We start from the raw sequence: 22,045 nt of genomic DNA on the forward strand, positions 1-22,045 counted from the left end.
ACACAACATTCCTTAACGCCAATATCTCTTCCCCACCACAGCACTTCTGCCCAGCTTCTATGAATAAGGTCCTTGCAGCTTTTTAAATATAACTCAGGCTGGGTTCACACACTGCACTGCACTGTGGTTTTCCCGTTTCTGTTTAAGACTGAATGTACATCCCGGGGAAGGAAGCCTGTCCTGTTACTCCAGATGGGAAAGGAGAAAGCATTGTGCACATGGTGAAAGTTAAACTCACTTTTTAAAAAATGTTCAGGGTATTCACCCAATACACCAAATCATAATATGGTTAGATATTATGGTCAAGATAAATACAGGTAAGCCCTGACATATGACAATTGAACCCAAAGTTTCCATTGCTAAACAAGTACTCGTGAAGTGAGTTTTGCCCCATGTAATGACCTTTCTTACCACTGTTGTAAAATGAAGCAAGTTAGTAACACAGTTTTTAAGTGAATCTGGTTTCCCCACTGACTTTGCCCGAAGGATGTAAAAGATTATCACACCACTCCGGGATGCTGTAATTATCATTAATACATGCCAGTTGCCAAGCATCCAAATTTTGATCACATGACCACAGGGTTGCTGCAATAGTGTGAAAAGCAGTTGTAATCACTTTTTTCAGTGCCGTTGTAATTACAAATAGTTGTAAGATGACGACTACCTGTTACTCACTGCCTCTTTTATTAAGCCTTGAATATATCCAGCTAGGAACTGAAAAGCTTCTTTTGATTTGATCTGCAAAACTTGTAAGGCAGAGGCTGAGTGCAGAATACCTTCTCTGGTGTTTTGTTTGTGGTACCTTGCCCTGAGAACGGGGCTTAAGTCAACTTGAGTGTCAGCCACAGCTACTATTTCATGAGTTCTCCAGGATGAAGTTAGGCCTCAGGCTCAGATCAACCAGGGCAAAGAGTCGCCCCACAAGCGTTGGGGTAGAAAATCTTCCTTGCTGTGTAGAATGAAGAACCGGGGCAAGAGTTCTGTTTCTTGCCTCTGAGCACGTACAGAATGACTCTCTTTTCCCGCGACCCATTTTTTCCAGCCAGCTCAACTCAGGTGAAAGAGGCTGGATTCCGGGTTGAAGCGCGGGATTCCGTTTGGCTAGGCCAACCAATTTGGAAGCCGGGCCAAGCCAGCATTGGAACATTTGCGCGGCGCGGGGCTTACTCGCCCGCCTCCTCCCTCGCTCCACCCTCCCTTCTCCTTCGCAAGCCTCCGCAGGTCCCTCTTAAGAGCGCCTGCGCTGCTGGCCACCCGCCGGCAGGTCGCAGCTGTTGGGGCCGCCCGCCCGTTCTCCAGAGCCATGGCTTCCCCGGCCATCGGACAGTACCCTTACCCGCTGCTGCTGGATAAGGAACAGCAGCTCTTCCTGCAGAGCCTGAGCGCCAACGAACGGAATAAGATCCTCAAGCGCTCCGCTTCCAATGACATGAAGCAGCAGCCGCCGCCGCCGCCGCCAAGGCGGAGGCAGCCGCAGGAGCAAGAAGAGCCGCAGCCTCCCCGCGCTGCGGGGGCCATTTCCCAGTGGGGCGCGGACGTAGGTAGCGACCTGGAGAAGGACGCTCCGCTGACCGCCAAGGCGGGACGCGCCGAGGCTCTGCGCCCTACGGAGAGCCGCGGAGCTTTGCCTTTCGCCTCCTACCGCGGGAGGCCCCTCGGGGGCGCAGTGGAAGCCGAGCGTGAGGCGCCCGTCGGGCAAGCGGCTGAGGACGGAGCCGAGGTTCCCGCGCCACCCATCTCTCCCAAAGAAGAGGCTGCGTTTGGGGCTCACTTAATACCCCGGGAGCTGCCCGCTTCCCCTGGCCCCGCGGCGAAGCCTTTCCGCTCCGGCCAGCAGCACCACCACCATCACCACCACCAGCGGCTCCGGCTGAGGTCCGGAGCTCCTCGCCTCCTGCCCGACGTGCGCACCATTTTCGAGCAGCCGCGGGACCCCCGAGTGCGAGAGGAGAAGGGAGAAGGGCACCGCTTCGAAGGCTTCACTCTCTGGAAGGGCTGGTGCGACCTGTGCGGGGAGGCTGTGCAGCAGCGGGCGCTCCGCTGTGCCAGTAAGTTGCTCTCGTCCCACCCTGCCCCCCTGTAGGGAGCCGCTTACTGCCTTTCTTTGCCCGAAACGTGGCAGGGGAGAATTAAGTCCCGGGTCTGGTCCTCCTTACCTGGATTTGGCAGGTGACATAAATATTCTTTCTGTCGGCCTTAAGCGATATAACCGTAGAGGACCCTCCACTCTCCTCTTTGCCCCTTGTTTAGTGCAGCTCCCGGAGTAGGGTTGCTCTTTTTTAAAAAATAGGGTAGGAGTAAGTGGCTACAAAAGGACGTGGTGGCTCCGTGGCTAAGATGCTGAACTTGTCAATCAGAAAGGTCAGCAGTTCGGTGGTTCCAATCCCTAGCACCGCATAATAGAGTGAGCTCCCGTTACTTGCCCCAGCTTCTGCCAACCTAGCAGTTTGAAAGCATGTAAAAATGCAAGTAGAAAAATAGGCACAACCTTTGGTGGGAAGGTAATAGCTTTCCATGTACTTTCAGTGTTTAGTCATGCCGCTTTGGACAGCACTGGCTCTTCGGCTTTGAAAGGGAGATGATCACTGCCCCCTAGAGTCTGGAACAGCTAGCACATGTGTGCGAGGGGAACCTTTACCTTTACCTTTAAGTGGCTACTATTAAGAGGTGTTGTCTTTCACTCCACAGAAGGGCAGCCTTCTCATTCTTCCTGCTTCTTTAACATCGTCTTCTCCATTGTCAGCTTCATCTCTAGCCAACTCTAGTTACTGCCTTCAGCACTTTGGGCTGGGAAGGCTCCTTTTGTCCCAGAGTGGTGTGTGGTGTGTGTGTGTGTGTTGCATGTGTCTCTTCCATATATAAGTTATTGCCCAGGGTAGGGCCTGTGTAACCTCGTTGCATTCAGTCTCCATCCTCATGAAAGCTCTTAAAGAAGCCTGACAGAAATCTCCATCACTTTGTGGTACTTGAACTGATTTTCTTAAGAGCAGGAAGCGTAAAAACTATGCAAGATAGTTTGAACTAGATTTTGACTGTTGACTTGAATCCACATTTGTGTGAGTGTCATCTTATTTCGATCTCTCTTACAATTGGGTTTTCTTCCCTTTTGAGGATGTCCTTTAAAAATGGTGGGCAGTTCAATCATTAAAAGCCTGCCATCCTGCTGTTATCAGAATTGTGCTGATCTATGTTCCTTAGTCTGTTCAACTTGATCTCTGTTTACTGTTCTGTCCTATGTTAGGAATATAAAATATGCCCAACATGTCTGAATGCTTGACAGTCTGTAAGTTTTAGATACTCTGTTCAGCTTTTCAGATAAATGACAGTAGTAATACAATGCAATGTTCTTATTTGGAATGGATGGATAATTTCTTTTTTGGTTTTCTTTCTGTGTTCCTGTGGGGAATCTTTTGCAATCTCTCCAGTGATGAAGCCATTTCCCCCCTCCTCTTGTGATTTGTGTGGTTTTAAATTATGTTCTGTTTCCATTGCTGGCTACTACACACTTATGCCTTTATTAGCCTTTAAAAAAACAGTATGGATAATGGGTATTTGCAATATGTGCATGTCTTGATTTGATCATCTTTTTTCCCCAAACAAATGAGCGAATATGTAGAGAGTAAAATAATGGGGTGTGAGTGTGTGTGTATGTGTATGTATGCATGCATGCATGCATGTGTGTATATGTGTGTATGTATATGTGTGTCTGTGTATGTATGTTTGTGTATATGTGTATCTATATGTATATGTATGTATATGTGTATCTATATGTGAATGCATGTATGTGTGTGTGTAAGTGTGTCTGTCTGTCTATCCGTCCATCCATCCATCCATCCATCCATCCATCCATCCATCCATCTATCTATCTATCTATCTATCTATCTTCTTCACCACAGATCTTCAAGTGGATTACTGAGGCTCAGGACCTGTTTAAAAAACAAATCTATTGGATTTCATATAGAAAGCGTACTGTACATGATTTTGCATCTTTTAGATTGATCTAGGCTTTGTAACAATTTTTCCCCTGAATTACTGCAGTAATGAATTCATTTTCTCTAACTACGAAGTCCAATTGGTTATCCAAAAGGTCCGCTGGTTCTTGAAACCTAGCCAGGCAATCCTACACAGAGCTATTCAGAGGATGTCTTGAATTTAGTAGGAGTTATGCCTAGGCCAGTGGAGAAAACCCCACAGTCTAAGAATATTTAAATTGGCCTTACCAGATGACAACAAATGCAATTCTCCAAACTGGCTTTGAATGCATCATGTATTTCGCTTTTGGATATTTCATGCTTTTGTTCTATATTCTTCCTATAAATGCCGAAGGCTGGTTGACTTTTTAATATTTCGGTGGGGTGATTTTATGAGCAGTTTTCCAGAGTAACTGCATAAACTGTTCACTGAAGGAAAAATACTCATTTATAATTGAGAAGTAAGTTGGAGTATGAGAATATGTTTTTTTAAAAATCCTAACATTGTTTCAAGCACATCTCTTTAAGTGGTGCTGTAAGGCTTTAATCATTTAATGGGGATAATGAAATGAGTGTAGCTTTTAATGAAGATTAAAATTTCACCTTCAGATCTGAATGGTACCATGCCACCTTGTTTTTTGCTAAGAGATTCTATGAAAAGAGTATATATAAATATGTATTTTCTTTTTACTCCAACTTTCTTAGCAACAAAATAATTTGTCCTGCATTAAACACTATTGTAGTTGTCTCTTGATTAACTAAGAGGTCTGTGTGAAAAGCAGAATCAGTTATATTTAGCATTAACAAAAAAAAATAACAAGATAATTTTGAGTCTAAGCAAGTTATAGCTTCTTAAAATTATATTCATCTTTATTAATATAAAAAGCCCACTTCACTGATTTTTATTTCCAGCTACCAAGCAATCTCATTAAAAATGGAAACAGTTGAGTTTAGCAGACTTAGTTTTATGCTTTCCTAAAGTAAAGAATCAACTATTAGTTGCTTGCATATTTGCTCATCCTAGAGTTTTGTGTGTGTTTGTGTGTGTCTGGGTTATGAATGCAACTGACATATCTTTATATCAGTCAGATTTTCTCTGTTACCTTTTCTCCCTGGGTTTGTAAAATCATTTTATTGGGTAAATAGGGGGTGTTTTTTTTTGAAACTAGAGAAGTGGCATTTGTACACTCTTAACTTGGCCTAATAATAGTAGAGTTTGAGTTAAACAGCTTGGATTTAGTAATCAAGAAAAGATAATCCCTCATTTCAATTGCTCTCGGTAGCACCTCTTGTAAAACTAGAATGCATAGCTGGTTTTTTCATTCTTTTGCAGAGAAGTCTTGCCACTTTGGATATTGTACTCTTACGCAGCCCACATTTTTGGCAAGTCATAGAACTGCCATGGATTTTCCTTGATACCTTGACAGTATTCCAACTTGCTTCTCAGTAGCAGAAAAGCTTTCTTCTGTTAGATCCAAGATTTCCCTTCCTGGATTCTCTTTTGTTCCCTTCATGATTGTAATGGTTTTAATCGTAAGTTCATATTTGATTAAGGGCTAGTTTTATGTTTGTTTTTTTGTAGGATTGGTAGCCCTGTATCTGCAGAAGAATGGATCTGTTCTTGTAGAGCTTTTTAAAAGAAAAGAGTAAATGGAAGAGAAAAGAGTCCCATTGTGTTCTGCAGCCTCATATTAATGTTGTAGGGTTATGCCCAGTCCTTTGATCTGGTTGCAAAGATATGTTAAATTTGGTCTTTTTTCCCCAGCAAATGAAAGTTTGGATCCCTATGTCCCTATATCCATGTGTTACTGTTTTCTTAATCCCTCTGTATGTCTCTTTTGCTTATAAAGCTTTATATAACTTGTAACAAAGGCTTATATTGTTTTAGCAACATTAAAATGACTTGACAAATGAATGTTTAAGTTAGAGTCAAGATGACAGTCCTCCCATCCTTTTTTTTTTTTTTTACTGTGGATAAAGACGCTGGCAGACCTTGCTTGGTCTGCACTTTGAAGGAATCAAAACTGATCTAGCCTGTGAATATTTTTTGAGGAAAATTTGTAAGTAAATGTTCTGTCACTCTCTTTTTAAAAAAAATACAGATTAAACTGGAAACGGGATGATAAGCATTCTGAATGAAATGTGCTGATCTGGCAATTCTAAACCTTGGTAACTTTGAGATGTGTGGACTTCAATTCCACTTGCATTCCATGCTGACTGGAAAAATCTGGGAATTGAGGACCATACATTTTGAAGATTCCAAGATTGAGAAATATAGGACTAAATTCTCTTACAATACTGTAGCTTTGATCACAGCCTGATTGGGAGGTAACAGATGTAGAAGATCTGAGTTTCACTCTGCTGTGAAGTTTATCTCAGTTTGAACATCTTGTTTACGTTTGAATCACTGGGAGCCAATTCATATCCAACATACTAACATATCCTATAGCAGGTAGTCTTCAACTTACAGTCATTTGTTTATCAACCATTCCAAGTTACAATGGCACTACACAAAATGATTTACGACTGGTTCTTTCACTTACGATTGTGCACTCGTCATGATCATGTGATCAAAATTTGGGCGCTTGGCAACTAGCATGAATTTACAATGGTTGCAGTATCCCGAGGTCATGTGATTGCCATTTGCGACCTTCCCAGGGGGTTTCAAACATGCATAGTAGATGAGGGAAGCCAGATTCACTTAACAATTGCAGAATTTTTTTTTTTTTGTAAGATTGGGCATGACTCACTTAATGGACCCCTTTCTTAGCATGAAGTTCCTATCTCTATTATCATAAATTGATGGTTACTGTCTTTCAGATTCAGCACTTGTTAAGGTTTAATATTGTTTGGTCTTGATGTATCTGGTCAAACGAACCTACTCAATTTGGTTTGTAAGCCATTGGTGATTCTTCCTGTTCATAAGTACTTAGGGATTAATGATTTAGCATATTTTGTGGACTACTGAACTATGCTTGAATTTAAACACTATATTGATAAACAGTCATGGTTTTAGTGCAATGTGTAAAGATTCTTTATTATAGTGTAATGAAAGGTAACAGGTTTTTTTACTCTGACACTGAAATCAAAATTATTTGCTGCATTTCTTTAATAAATGCTCTATTTTCATACGAAGAGCTTAGGGCAGATTTCATTTAGCTTTTTATATTTAAATTGGATATATTTAGGAAGAATTCCTACCCTTTAGATGTCAGGAAATAAATTTTGCCTGGTTTCTTTTCAATGGTTCCTTTTTAATACATAACTTTAATTAAGAATGTTGATTGGTAAAATCTAATACAAACTAAACTTAAAGAAAAAAAACAGAGACAAAGTGCAAGGTAAAAGAAAAAAGTAAGAACATAATAAAGAAAAAAGAAATATATAAGGTGATTTCAAATCTTCATCATAACAAATATTAAAAAATCAGAAACTCTTCACACATTCTAAAGTTGCAAAACTCTCTTCATTGCATATCCCATCTCTTATCTATAAACAAATTCATAAAACATCTTTTGAGTCATGGTATCAACAGCAAGTCCATAAAGGGTAGCCAGAAGTAGCAATGTATCTTACTTTAATCAAATAAACCAATATTATGTTCCTTCCTTTTGCTTCTAACAGTCTTACTCTTAATTCCAGTATTGTCTTAGGATTTAATTTCTCTACATTTCTTCTTTGTTCCATGTCACAGAGTTATTCAAGGCATTGATACATCTCTTTTGTAAATCTAGCAGGAAAAATAATTCAAGTCTCTCTCTTAATTTGTCATTTGTATTTTTTTTATTTTGAAACCTGAGCCACTTCCTTTGTAGATCCAGTGAAACATCCTTTTATAAATCAGTCTCTTGGTCTATCAGTTGTAAATCCATATTCAATATGATCTCTATTTTGTCAGATAAAATGTGTTCAATTATATCTTTTGGGCATAGTTTATCTATACAAGCAAGCATAATCACTGACATTATTGATCTCATGGTTACTATTTTCTGATTTAATTTTTCAGAAATCTCCTCCAGTATTTTTAATTGTCATAACACACTCTCAGAACTGTATATCTTTCTAGTACCTAAAATCTTTAGTCTTCTTTAGTGTCTAGTTTTTGAAATTATGAAATTATTTACATTGTGTCTTGTAAAAATCAAAACAGTATTTCTTATGAGAAATGGCATTTTACAATTGATTCCAAAATTTTATTGTAAAAGTTTCGATATTCCAACTTTATCTGGGCCCTTAGTCCATTTATAACTTTTTAAAATTAAAAAGTTATTTAGCTTTTTTTTGTTTATTTCACTTTTTTTTACATTCCTAACATTATGATTAAAATGTTCTCTTGTTCAGGATTAAAGGCACACTCAGCCTGCATTTTCAAACTTGTCATTCCGAAGGTCTCTAATAGCTTAGAAGTAATTAATTAGAAAGTTCCAAAAGTGATTAGAAAGTGAAATTTGTGAATTTAGTGTTAAAACATTCTGCTGTGATTGCAAGCATAATGGCTAATCCTGGAATATTCCAGGTGCTCAAAAAACAAAAACAAAACCCTAACCCTACTGTTCTGTGGTCTCCTTGTGGAGACCATTCATCTAGAGCACATGTGAGCAATTTCCCATCCTCCATTGGAGAGTTTTTTTAAACCTCATCTTTTCAAACTCTGAAATATGCTTTTCATTGCATTCCAATACTAAATTGCCAAGCCTTCTTTCAACTGGAAATATCCAGATTTAATGCACTACAACTCTCATCATCTTTAGCCACCACTGCATTGGCTGGAGATGGAGATTTGTTAAATTAGGTTGGGGGGAAAGTGGATTAAGATTGCCCCCTTCAGATTTGAAGGAATACATTGGGGGACTTGCTTGCTCTGTTCACTCTTCAGTTACTTATTTATTTATATTATTTATGATTGTTATAAATAACCAAGGCAGAAAACACACCTAATATTCCTTCCTCCTCCTCATTTCCCCAGTATGATAACTCTATGTGGGGGTAGGGTTGAGACAACATGACTGGCCCAAAGTCACCCAGCTGGCTTTCATGTCTAAGGTGACGGTAGAACTCGCAGTTTCCCAGTTGTCTAGCTTGGTGCCTTATTCACTGGGATTCTATGTTCTCTACTACAAAATAAATGTATATGTCAGGTAAGTGAACAGGCTATGTTGTTCTTCATGTGTAAAAATGACAATAGAAATATCTTATCATTTTATTTTGTTCAGAGAACATTACAGCAGAGATTTTGTATGGACTTTTGATAAACCACAGACAAGAGAAAAAGCTACATTGCTAGTTAGATCTTTTTCAAAATGATTTTTTTCTTTATAATGTAATGTTTTCCTCATTTTGAGAATTTCTCATCTATCATAAAAAGGTACAAAATCAGCAATGGGTTTAGGTTAGGCTTTAAAGTGGACAACTTTAATGCCACTTCCAAAAGAACATTTTTTTGAAATCCAAAAATGAAATGCTGGAAATTGTTTCTTGTTGGCCTTCCTTTCAATATTGTGTTGCTTGCCTTCCCAACTCTCCTTCCCTGATTTATGCGGATGTGAAATTGCTTTCCTTCCCAACAGACCCAGGTGGCTGACCAGCCAAGTGTAACTGGTGTATTTTGAGATACTGTAAAATGATGATTATGCTACTTAAGTGTCAGTGGCATGTTGCTTGCAAATGAATTGCAAAGCAGCTGGGAACCCAGGTTGATGTGTCATTGGAATATCTCAGGTCAGGGAGAAAACTGTTGTTTTTTTTTTTTAAAAAAAAGCTAAATAGAAGCAATTCCTGATGTCAGTGATAGTCTTAATTTTGCTTAATTTTAGAAGAAAATTTAATTTAATTTTTAGAAGAAAATCAGATGATTATAGTAAAGGATCATAGAATATGTAGCATCAAAGCCAAGTCAAGGCAGGGACCTTCACTGGAAGTAAGGACAAATTTTAATTGCCTTAATGGAGAATCAGGCAATTGCCTAACCGCAGCAACCAAGAATTGATGCATGAATCTGAGAAAATGGATAAGCAGTTGAGTGACTTGTTCATCTAGGCCAGCCTTTTTGGATTAGTGGGTTCATCTGGTGATTTCTAGTGTTGTGAGGGCTCTTGAAAGAGCAGCATAGTGGTGAAGGTGCTTGTCTCCTATTCAGAACGTTGAGAGTTCAATTCTAGGTAGCGACAGACATTCCTCTGCAAGGGTGCAAAGAACAGATATTTGTTGTGAACTCCATGTGGCATCAGGAAGGGCATCTGTCCAGTAAATGCTCAGCTCCATCCAGTCATCCCACTCTATCCTGAATTAAGGGATTACAGGGTGTAAAAAGGAAGTTGTGGGGGGCTTTTGCAAAAAGGCTGATCGATGAGGCTTGGTTATAAACAAAATATCTGCCTTGGAAAAATAACTATTTACTAAAACTCTTCTAGCAGGACATTCCCTCCTAATCTCTGCTTGCTTTTGTCCTTTTTCCAAACAGACATTGGGATGAAATTCCCTTTTAATTTTTTTAAAACTTTGTTAGGGCCCAGAGGCATTCTCAGAAATAGAAATACACTTTGCTTTGCCTATCAAATATCAGGGACAAAGAAGTTAGTGATTAATTAGGACAATTTGGTACCACAATATTATTTTGGGAATCAGATTTCTACATTACTAACTCTAAATAGGTTAAGCCCATGATGGCATATGCATGCCAGAGGTGGCATGCAGAGTTCTCTCGATGGGCACATGCGTCGTCGCCCTAGCTCAGCCAGCTGGTTATTGGGTTTCTAATGTGCACATGCATGCTTGCCAGTTGTCATCAGGTTTCCGGTGCTCTGGTGTGTGCATGCGCACATGCATACACATGCCTTCCGGTTTGGGCACTCTGTGCCTAAAATGTTCGCCATCACTGAGTTAGGCCCACTGCTGTGTGTTAAATATCACTGATTTTCTGGAATACAGACAAAGAAAAGAAGCAATACTTCCCAGATTCTTCCACAGGGGGGAGTGTTTTTAGTCTGGCCCAAAGGTGGTGTTCATCCAGTTCTGACAGGTTCTGGAGAACCTGTAGCAGAAATTTTGAGTAGTTCTGAAAACTGGCAAATAAACTGGCCCCGCCCCCGCTTCTTCCCAGCCTCCTAGCTAATCTTCTTTTGTTGCCCTGAACAGGGGAACGGAGCTGGAAAGCAGGTTACTGATGTGGGGAGGGAATTTACAGTATTGCCACACCCACAAAGCCACGCCCAGAGAACCAGTAGTAAAAATTTTTGAATCCCACCACTGGTCTGGCCCAATGTCAAATTTATATTAGGGCCTGGTGAAAGTGCTTGCCACCAGGCAGACCTATAGTAGAAACTAAAACTATCCTCAGAATTAGTTCTTTTTTGACCTGGTTACTAATTTTTGCTTCTACCTTCTCATAATTGTCTCTTCATTACTCTTCAGAGGAAGCACTGTAGTTGCTACATTTCTATATGATTCATAGATCTTTATAACTTTTCAATCGCTTTGTTTTTGCAAAGTGTTTAAGGTAACACATTCCTTTAGCAGGTGTGAGCCTTGTTTGGATGGCTCATGGCGGGAAGTGATGGGTGTTACAATGAGCAAATACCTTTATAAACCGGAGAGTTTGGAATGACGTTCCCTCTTTCTGCATTCACTTTATTTATTTATATATCACATGTATTATTTATACCAAAAATTCAATGCAGTGCATTCAACGCCTTCTTCCTCCTCTCTTCTCCACAACAACAACCCCATGAGGTAATTTGGGCTCAGAGAGATGACTGGCCTAAAGTCATCCAGTTGGCTTTTATGGCTGAGGCGGCATTTGAACTCACAATCTCCGTGCTTTCTGGCCTGGAGCCTTGGCCATTAGACCAAACTGGCTCTCCTGAAATGATAGATACACAGACTTTAAGGCTAGTGGTTTCTTCTGCTATGCTGAAGTTTCAATGTTGTCAGAAATAATGGAAGCTGGTCTGAATATGAAAGAGTAGGTTCATACTAGGATCCAGCCAATTCTTGCTGTGGACATCTTGGTTTTAATAAATGCATAGATGTGATTTTTGGGAATCCAACGATTGGCTTGTCAGCACTTTAAAATTCAACTTCAGAGGATATTCCAAAGTAAATTTCTATTTGTGTTTAATTCAGGGAAGTGCTCAAATTGCAAATGTACAGATGGAAGTGGAGTTCTGCACAGCAACCCTTAGGAGTTAGAACCTTGCTCATAGGATTTCAGCTCCTGAAGAAAATCCACACAAGTAGTCTTTACTGAGATCTTTATGCCTGTTCTTTTTGTCCTTGGCCCATCTTCACATTATTAATGCTCACAAGAAGCTACAGTCAATATTTACCATAGTGTGCCAGGTTTTAGGACTTTGATTGCAGTACGTTATAATATTAAAATTATTTTTAAGAGCAGCTGATAGAATTTTAAATCTTTCTTTTGCTATAGTGTTGATTAATAGCGAAGAGGTCCATGCAACATGGGTTGTTTGATTCCTGCTAGTGAATTAGCAAACTCTCTTCTGAGTTTTCTTAGCTCCTGTAATCAGGTTTCTCAAGTATAGTAGTTTCAGTTGCTGTTTGAAAGCTATTTTATAGTGTTAAGATACTGAATATAGCTGTATTATTGTGCATGTTTAGAGAAAGTGAGAGATGAGTATTCAGTAGATATTTTGATCTGGACAAAGACACTATAATTTCCCTCCAGGATACAGTGATTGCTGTTTATTATACACTGCCCACAGTCCCTCTGTGAGAGAAGTGGGCAGTTCCAAAATGTGGTAAGACAATTGTATTTAATTTTTTCCTATTTAAGAGTAAATTGTGCAAAACTATCAGAGCTTCAGCTATGATCTTTACAAGAGAGAGATGGGAAATTTTATAGAGATAGATGCTGAATTTAGACTGATTCATGAATGAATAGAACTGCATTGCAAATTGCAAATTTTGTTATGATGAAGTGAGAAATTGAGTGAGTTGCAATCCTGCTTACTTTCTTTTAAATTATCTTCAGTGCTGGTAATATGGTGAGATAAACCTATGCATTTCTGGGAAGAAAAATAAGATTCAGATGTGCAAAATGGTATTATATACATTCTGCCCCAGCTGAAAAATATGGCTAATGAGCTAGATATACAAATCTCATAAACAACTTGATGGATGTTCTAATGCAGCCTTCTCATCTGCTATTTGAACTACAAGTCACTAAATCTCAAGCCAAAGCCTTATCAATTGAAAAAGAATTGTAAGTTACGGAAATTACCTTTGTCTTTGTAAAATGGAGGCATCATGTTTTGTGATGCAGTACATTCAGAATAGCAGTAGCAAAAATGGCAAAAATAAATAAGATTTGCTTACACTAAAATATAAATAACAATACAGGTGGTCCTTGTTTAGCAAGTGCCTCTGGCAGCAACCATTTGCAATTACGATAGTGATGAAAAACAAACGTTGTGACCAATCCTTGCATTTACAACTCCAGGGGAGACCTGAAGTCAGATCATAAGCAAAGTTGCAGTTTCACTTAGCAATGGCTTCATTTGACAACTGAGTTGCCGGTCCCAATTGCGGTTGTTAAACAAAGATTATCTGTGATTGAGTCTTTCTGGCCATCTTCTCTGTAGTAAACTGTATTTCTCATAATCCAGCTACATGTCACTGCTCCAATCAATGTTCTGTTCATCAGATCACAATTTCTAGTACTTGAATTATTACCTCTAGTTCATAGAGAGATAATTCATGATGAATCATGTGGAATATTGTAAAGTAATTGTGCATGTGTAGAAGAAGAATACAGAACTATTATGAGAAGTTACCAATGGACGTCCATGAACCAGCTTTATTTATGCTGTTAGTTATGTCCATATTTAATTGTATGTGTCTTGATTGTACAAATACTCAGCAAAATTTTGGTCATTTGTACAGAAGTTTGTACATAGTTTTGTTATTTGTACAGAAAATATATATTTGTACTTTAAAACAAACAAGACAGGCTCTTTCCAGGCTAGGTCTTTATTTTGTCGGTTCAAAGAGAAATTATGGTTGAAAATGTGATGTCAGGAGAGTCTAATTCTATTATTCCTTTATTATCTATTCATAATAAGCATTATAACTCACAGGCCTTGTTTTAATGTTTTAATGTCCTTAAAGATGTAGCCTTTTTAGATTACTGGTTTAATTATAGTCTATGATAATCTTAATTCAAAACTAAAAAAAGATTGTGAAAGCGAAGGATATTTGAAAAAAGCTTTGCTAAAGAAAGAGATGGCTTCTGGCGCTCTCTTGACTGTAGCTTCTTCCGTTATGTTGCTTTATCTTATCAGGCAAAAAGTCCCAGAAATAGAAAGTTTTCCATGCATTACAGAAGCTGCCCTGGAAGTTTGTGGACTGCAGTGTTTGCTTTTAGTTTGAAAGGGGGGAAAGGAGACAAAAAGGCAAGGAAAACTGCAAGCGCAGGACTCTGAATTTTGTAACATAAATAAATTGTAGAGATAAAACATTTGCTGCTTTCGGTAACATTCCGCATTCAAGCACTTGCCTGCCTGTCTGCTGTGCCCAAAGAAACTATTGATCTTCTGTTAGAAGAATGACAGAGGGAGAAGGAGAAGCAGGAGCTGCAGCTTGCTTTGGATTAGTAACAAAGAGAATCCGCAAGCTCTTCAGACATTTTCCTAAGTCTAAGTCATGGTCAGAGGGACTTCAACTCCGACTTAAGAAGCCCAGTAGACCAATCTTATTGGTCAAAGGTAAGTTCTAATAGTTTGAGCAAAAATATGCCCTGGCTAACTGAAAGATATGGGGTGTTAGTTCCTGATGAAGAGGACAGAAGATGTCCAGTGCTACTTTGCACACTGTTTATAAACTGTCTTGATGATTAACTCAGACAACACTTTTTTGGGGGTAAAGTTTTGAGTTTTACTTGGGCAGTAGATTGCATACTCTTATGAGTTGATTAAGCAGTCTAATGATTAAAGAACCTTACCCTATAGAAAACTATTTCAGCAAGCTCACAACTGATAATAGCAATAATAAATTACTGTATAAATGGTATAGTGTTCTAGCAATGCTTTTGTGAGTTGCAAAAAAAACCCACTCGTATAAATTTGTGTATTTTGTTGGTTTTTGATCATGTGAGTACAAATGTTAAATTTCAAAGTGTAGCACTTAAGTAGCATGTTTTTTTCTTTTGTTTAAATGGCATGCTTTTTTAAAAAAAATAGTAAACATAGGGAAAATCATTGGAATTTCAAAACTTGCCTTGCCTTTGTAAAGATTTGATAGAGGCAAAAAAGTCGTAAAGTTAACAACTGTAAGATTAGCATACTTGAGGTGTATGGTGGTATAAATTGTTATTTTATGACTTTAAAATTATTTTTGATGGGAAAAAATAGACTTAATAACCAATATGGATTCTGTATTGTTCTAAAGACATTAGAATTACATGTTTTACTTAAGACATATGTATAATGTTTTAATTTGAGTTTGGATTAGATATATTCCAGTAGTATTTCGGCTATACCATTCTTCTTTAAACTATCTCATAGTAGAATCTATACTGAGTTATCCTGATGGTCTGCTGACTTCATGGAATGAGAACGGGCTTACTATTTCAAACAGGCCAAATGTTTCCCTTATTCTCTTCCCCGTACTCTTTTTTGAAGATGAGAAAAAAATAGATTTAATAAAATCAATCAAGCATGGATAACATAACAAGGATCAGCAGGGTATCTGTAATCCAGAGACATCCAGCTGGGGCTCTTCTATAAGAACTGCCATTTTTCCCACTGACTGCAATTTTACACATTGACTATAGTAATTATGGGGTATTATTTTTGCCCCTGTGATTGAATTTCAGTGTAATAAGTGTAACCCGTTGTTTAAGTGGATGAGCAGGAGAGCATAACACCCTTCTAAGATTTTACTGTATTGTGCAATGATAACTACCCTTATATATGATAATTTATTCTTTTATTATGTTCCCATTTACAAGATAGCTTAAACAACAAATTTTGATCTAGGAGCTTTATGTACTAGTTTTATTTAGCAGTGTTTTGCATTTGCAGCTATTGACGTAAGTTGGCTTTCTCAAGTTTTTCTTTTAAATTGTCCATTTAGGTCAGTTGAATTTTAATCTATAAAAATATGGAAGTTGAACTCTAAGCTACTATTAAGTATCGATTAAGTACAATTTGTTGTGATGAAGATTTGGCTATCATGTTTAGTTGTGAACATGGAACATGAACACTGAAAGTTAGTCCCCCTAAATTATGAGATTTTCTGACTTAGATGAAATATTTACTTACTGTGCCTGTATTTATATTACAGTATTAAAGATTTAAAATCTAATTAGTATAATACATTCAAAATAATTGCAAAAATAGCATATTTTATTAAAGTTGTATTGTAAGAGAAGCTCTCATTTTGCTAAATGTAAGAGTTGGTGATACATTTCAACTTGAAACCAGTTGTTCTTTCTGAGCTATGTCATATTGTTTCAACCTAAAGCTGGTTTTCAGTTTCTAAAATTAGCTTTCTCATCCAGTCACTGAAGTCATTACATCTATTTGGAAGGTGATAGGGAGTACTGCTTTTAACTATAAGTGAGCCTCTCCACTCTGGCATTCTCTGGAAGTTTAAGGACTGCAGGTACTAGATTTTCCAGCTAGCATGAGATAGAATTCTGGAAATAAATCTTGTGACACATATTGAAGGTACCAGTTGAAGAAAGCTTCTCTAAAGAAATTCCTAATCACTGCAGGCCTGATAATTGAATGTAAGAAAAATGGTGGGACATTATCAGGATTTTGAGATAGGCATACTCATTTTTAGCTAATTCTTAGATGAGGAACCAGAAAGACTGCCAGGATACATGCTGCAAGTTAGTTACTTGAAAGATCTATGTGGAGAGAAACCAAGGAATATAGGACATTGAGAAGGCATCAATCACAGGGAAAAAGTAGGAAGGATTATTTTATTAGCAAAAGTGGAAAACAGAATTTAAACAAAATTCAGACTGTTTTCTCTAGAAATCTCTTGAATGCAGGAATGTCCAATCTTTTGGTGGCAAAAGGCCATCCTTCCCCTTTCAAGAGTCTGAGCATTGCATAGGACATGGCAGCTCACCACTGCAGGCAAGATGGGATGGTTTGGGGGAACATTTAAGGAGTTATTTGTTTAATTGTGTGTGTGTGTGTGTGTGTGTTTGTGTGTGTGTGTGTTTTAGGGCTGACATTTCCCATAGCTAATAGACAACACAGTTTTCATCTGTTTGCAATTGAAAATAATGGAGATCTATGCTTTAGCTTCCACTAACTGCAAAAAAAACAAAAAACAAACATGTGGCTCAGGGGCCACAAAGTGCCTGACTTTGTTTAATAACTAGTTACACCCTGATTTCTATACAAGGTTGCAGCTCAGTTCTGAGATAGTCTTCAAGGGCAGACAAATCACATTGTCTTGAGAGGCAGAAGATTCAGGGACATCTTTACCTGGGTGTCACTGTAGTTAATGAAAGTACTTACTGCGTAACATATTATTGAAATAATTGTTAAGAGATTTTTCACCTGGACAAAGAAGCAATGTTATGGTTCCCCTTCTGTAGACCCTTTTGGTGCCTGGTACAGAGTATGTGTTACAATACTCTAACAAATACATTGCTTTAGTTGGATTATTTCTTGCCCAGATAGACGAGATTTAAAAATGATTTTTGTTATTAGCAAAAGTAGGGCCAAGGTATAGTAAGGAAGTAACAAATAATATGCAGTGGTGTGTCAAAATTAATGTGGAGAAGATAAATTGGGTAAGGGAATTTCCTGTGGTTTTAAAATTTGTGATACCTGTTTTAAAAGATATTTGCCTCTGCTATGACAGTGCAAGAAGTGTTTTACAAATGTGCATCTCTTCCTCTATGTATAAGAAAGAGTCTTAAAGTAGTTCTCTGTAAAGTTTGAACTGGTAAATGGATTTCAGCAATCCACAGAAAGTTCCTGGATGATGATGATGATGATGATGATGATGATGATGATGATGATGATGATAATAATAATAATAATAATAATCGCAGCACAGGTTCTCCTAATGCAGCAGAACCCAGACCACTTGTTGGAATTGGTGTGCAGTGTTGGTGGGTTGCAGGCAGTACGCCCCGGTACAGGCATACCTGATACCATTCCAGTACGGTGCTCTGGAGGGCCCACCGGACCGCCCGAGCTCCTTACCGGTCTTTTAAGTCTTCGTCGCTTCCATGCACGTGCATGGCGCGTACAGCACCTGGATGATGCTCCGCTGAGAAGCGACGAAGACTTAAAAGACTGGAGGCTCGCGGAGGCGCTAAGATGCATGTGCGCACTGCATGCATCCATGTGGACACCGCCGGGCCCGTTCCATACCGGTTGGAACGGGATCCAGAACCCACCACTGGTGTGCAGGCTTCTTTAAATCAGAATTGTGTTTTAAAATAATTTTCTGCAGCTTATGTTTTTCCATGGAAACTTTTATTTAGTACTTGTAAGCATTGTTCAGTGACAGTTAAACACTGCAAATAATAAAAAAAATAGTTCTTCTATATTACAATTTTTGTCTCTGGCTTCATCTTGAGTTGCGCTGCATAGTATTCTGGTATATATCAGTAGTGCTCATTTTATGGAAGTAAAGTAGCCTGGCAATAGTGGAAGGTTTGCAGTCTGGATAAATCACACACCTAAAGCAGTAATTAAAAAAAACATCAACATGCCACTTTAATCAAGAAAAAGGTCCATTCTAAAGAGCCTTGGAAGCACTCTTAATTATTGCATCACTTATACAGTTGAAGATATATTCAAAATTGGCTTGACTTGAAATAAAAAAAATTGCATATTGGTGCCATTCCCAACTAACCCCATAGCATAGAAAGCAATGAATCAGCAACAATTCTACATAAAGAACTTTCCATTGAAATTAATTGATGACTGCCAAACTGACAAAATACTGAATTCACAATCAGACATTAATGAATTATATATTTGATATTATAATAGAACAAGCTTCAGTTCTTTTAGAAAAGAAAGAACATGAAAGCCTGTGTGTTTTTATGCGTATAAATCCCTGTGTCTTTTAAATGAATAGGAAACTTTAAGATTTGAATTAATAGCTATTTGGAAAATCCTGGCCTCAGGAGAACAATGCTTTTGCTTTTGTAGAAAAGCATAATAAACACTTGTTTTCTGTTTGAGATGAAACTTTTTTAAAAAAGCTCTTCTAATATTCATTATTTGATGGAGAAACAAGAGTTTTGCCCAACAGGGTTTTGGGAATTAAAAATCTCAGAATTTCTAGCTCTTAGAGATCCCCCAAATCTTAAAAATACTAGATCCTAAAGGTAGGATTAAATTATACATGCACCCACACCCTATTATTGACATTAATGTGGCTGAAAGCTGCAGCTTGTTCAGGGTGGACCAAAATGGATTTTCTTGTGCTTGAACAAAATTGCCCTCACTTTGCAATCACCTAAATATGGAGGATGGCAGATTAGGCCAAGGGCTTCTTATTCCAGCATGTTGTTTCCCACAGTGGTCAGTTTGAATCTGAGCAGAACTGTCCTTTTTCTGCTGGTCTTCTATGATGTTATTTTGTAGCACCTGATTTTGACATCTGTCCTTGAAGATGATGTAAACAATCTTTTATTCTTTTATTCCACGAATTGCTGACCATTGCCATTGCCATTATCTCTATGGCACTTTCCTTTGAGATGAATCAAACATGAAATGGTCCTCATGCTTTCTTTTCATTTCCCCCATATAATCTGCCTGTCCTTTTCATTCAGAAACAAAACAAAACACTGTAGATGAGTGCCAGGCAAGAGTAAGGGACTTTGATCTCTTCCAACTAGCAAATTAAATTGAACCACCTTAGTTAGGCCTCCTAGGTGTATATAATCATGGAATGAAAGGATTTATGTTCTTAAAAACATGTTCTCAATAATGTAAAAAGAAATCTATGGGCTCAGACCAAATCCAGTGTTCTGTTCTAAAGCTGGTTGAACAGATACCTTTGAAAAACTCAGAAATAGGATATGTGGTTGATGAGACCCTGGTTGATGAGACTGATCTCAAGGAGCTTCCTTCTGTTAGTCAATTTTAAAGAGTTCCCTAGTTTATTTTTTTTTTAAGAAATCCTTTGGAGATACATGTTGTCCTTGACTTACAACTATTCATTTAATGACCATTCAAAGTTACAGTGGCACTGAAAACAGTGACTTATGACCAAGTCTCACAGATAAGACCTTGCAGCATCCCCACAGCCATGTGATCAAAGTTCAAGTACTTGGCAACTGCCATGTATTTGTGATGGTTGCAGCATCCCGGGATCCTGGGATTGTCATTTCCAACCTTCTTAGGGAGCTTCTGAGAAGCAAAGTCAATGGGGGAAGCCAGATTCATTTAACAACTGGGCTTAAACTGGTAGTTTAAGCAGCAGCACACAATCATACTAACTGGATTAGAATATAGAATAACAGAGTTGGAAGGGAGCTTGGAGGTCTTCTGGTCTAACCATCTGCTCAAGGAGGAGACCCTGTACCATTTCAGACAAATAGTTGTCCAAGCTCTTCTTAAAAATCTCTAGTAAGCATCCACAACTTCTGGAGACAAGCTGTTTCACTGATTAATTGTTCTCACTGTTAGGACGGTAATAGGAAATTTCTCCTTAGTTCTAAGAACCCTGGTAGCACAGTGGTTAGAATGCAGTATTGCAGGTTAACTCTGCCCACAGACTGAAGTTCGATCCTAATGGGGCTTGAGGTTGCCTCAGCCTTCCAGCCTTCCAAGGTCAGTAAAATAAGGACCCATATTGTTAGGGGCAATATGCTGTCATTGTAAACCACTCAGAGAGTTATGTAAAAGTACTATGGATCAGTATATAAGTCTCAATGCGATTGCTATTGCTAGATTGAACCTCTGTTTGATAAGCTTCCATGCATTACTTCTTGTCTTGCTCTCAACAGCTTTGGAGAATAGGTCAATCTCCTCTTTTCTGTGACAACTCCTCATATATTGGAAGACTTCTATTGTGTCACACTTAATTCTTCCCTTTGTTACACTTGACATACTCCATTCCACAATCAAGTATTGTATGCTTTAGTCCTCTGTACCAGCACTTCACATAATCTTGAAACTATCACTCTGATGATGCAGCCCAGGATTGTGTTAGCTTTTTTGGCAGCTGCAGCACAAGTGGTGTCCATTAGGACACCTAGGTCCCTCTCATAGTTATTGCTGTTGAGCCAGGTAGCACCTATTCTATATTTGTGCAGTTGGTTTTTCTTGACCTACTTCTCTCACCACTGAATTGCATTTTGTTGGATAAAGCCCAGTATTCAACTCTGCCAAAGTCCTTCTGGTTCTTGAGCCTATCTTCCAAGGAGTTGACTATTCATCTCAGCTTGATGTCATCTGCACATTTGATGAGTTCCCCTTCTTAACCCCTCATTTAAATTGTTTATGAAGATGTTGAAAGAATACTGGACCTAAAACAGTGGCTGGCCAGCTATTCATCAATCTGTCTGGTGGAGATGCTGCATATCCCCCCTATTTCTACCTTACTAAGAAGTAAGCTATGCTCTACTTTGTCAAAGGCCTTACTAAAGTCTAAATAGGCTATGTCCACAGTATTTTTGTGATCCATTAATTTAGTCACTTTGTCAAAGGATGCAATAAAGTTAGTCTGGCATGATCTGATTTTGACAAACCCATGCTAGCTTCTGGTAAAAGCTTTGCTTGTTTCTAGGTGTTTGCAAACCCGTTGCTTGATTATCTTTTCCAAGATCTTCCCAATATTAATGTCAGGTTGATAATTCTGTGGTTTCCTGGATCATTTCCCCCCCTTTTTGAAGATTGGAACTGCATCAGCTTTTTTTGAGTCCTCTGATAGTTCCCCAGTGCTCCAGGATCTTTGAAAGGTAAGTTCAATGGTTCTGAGATCACATCTGCCAGCTCTTTCAGAACCCTGGGCTGTAATCCACTGGTCTCAGTGAATTGAACTCATCTAGAGTGGATAGGTGTTCTATTACTATTTTTGTACCTATTTTGGTTTGTATTTCTAATCTTTTACAGTATTGCTTT

At 38.6% G+C, this 22,045-nt stretch overlaps 1 protein-coding gene across 1 annotated transcript in view; it reads left to right on the forward strand.

Moving 5' to 3' along the window:
• Positions 1-1,245: 1,245 nt before the first annotated feature.
• Positions 1,246-22,045, forward strand: part of RASSF5 (Ras association domain family member 5) — a 78,034-nt gene continuing 57,234 nt past the window's right edge. Inside the window, exon 1 of the mRNA XM_081947191.1 lies at positions 1,246-2,048. Coding sequence (XP_081803317.1) covers positions 1,304-2,048 — 745 coding nt within the window. The 5' untranslated portion in view covers positions 1,246-1,303. The remainder of the gene's footprint in view (positions 2,049-22,045) is intronic.

Source organism: Natrix helvetica, assembly GCF_964273705.1.
Source record: "Natrix helvetica genome assembly, chromosome: 3".
In the NCBI taxonomy this organism is placed as follows: domain Eukaryota; kingdom Metazoa; phylum Chordata; class Lepidosauria; order Squamata; family Natricidae; genus Natrix; species Natrix helvetica.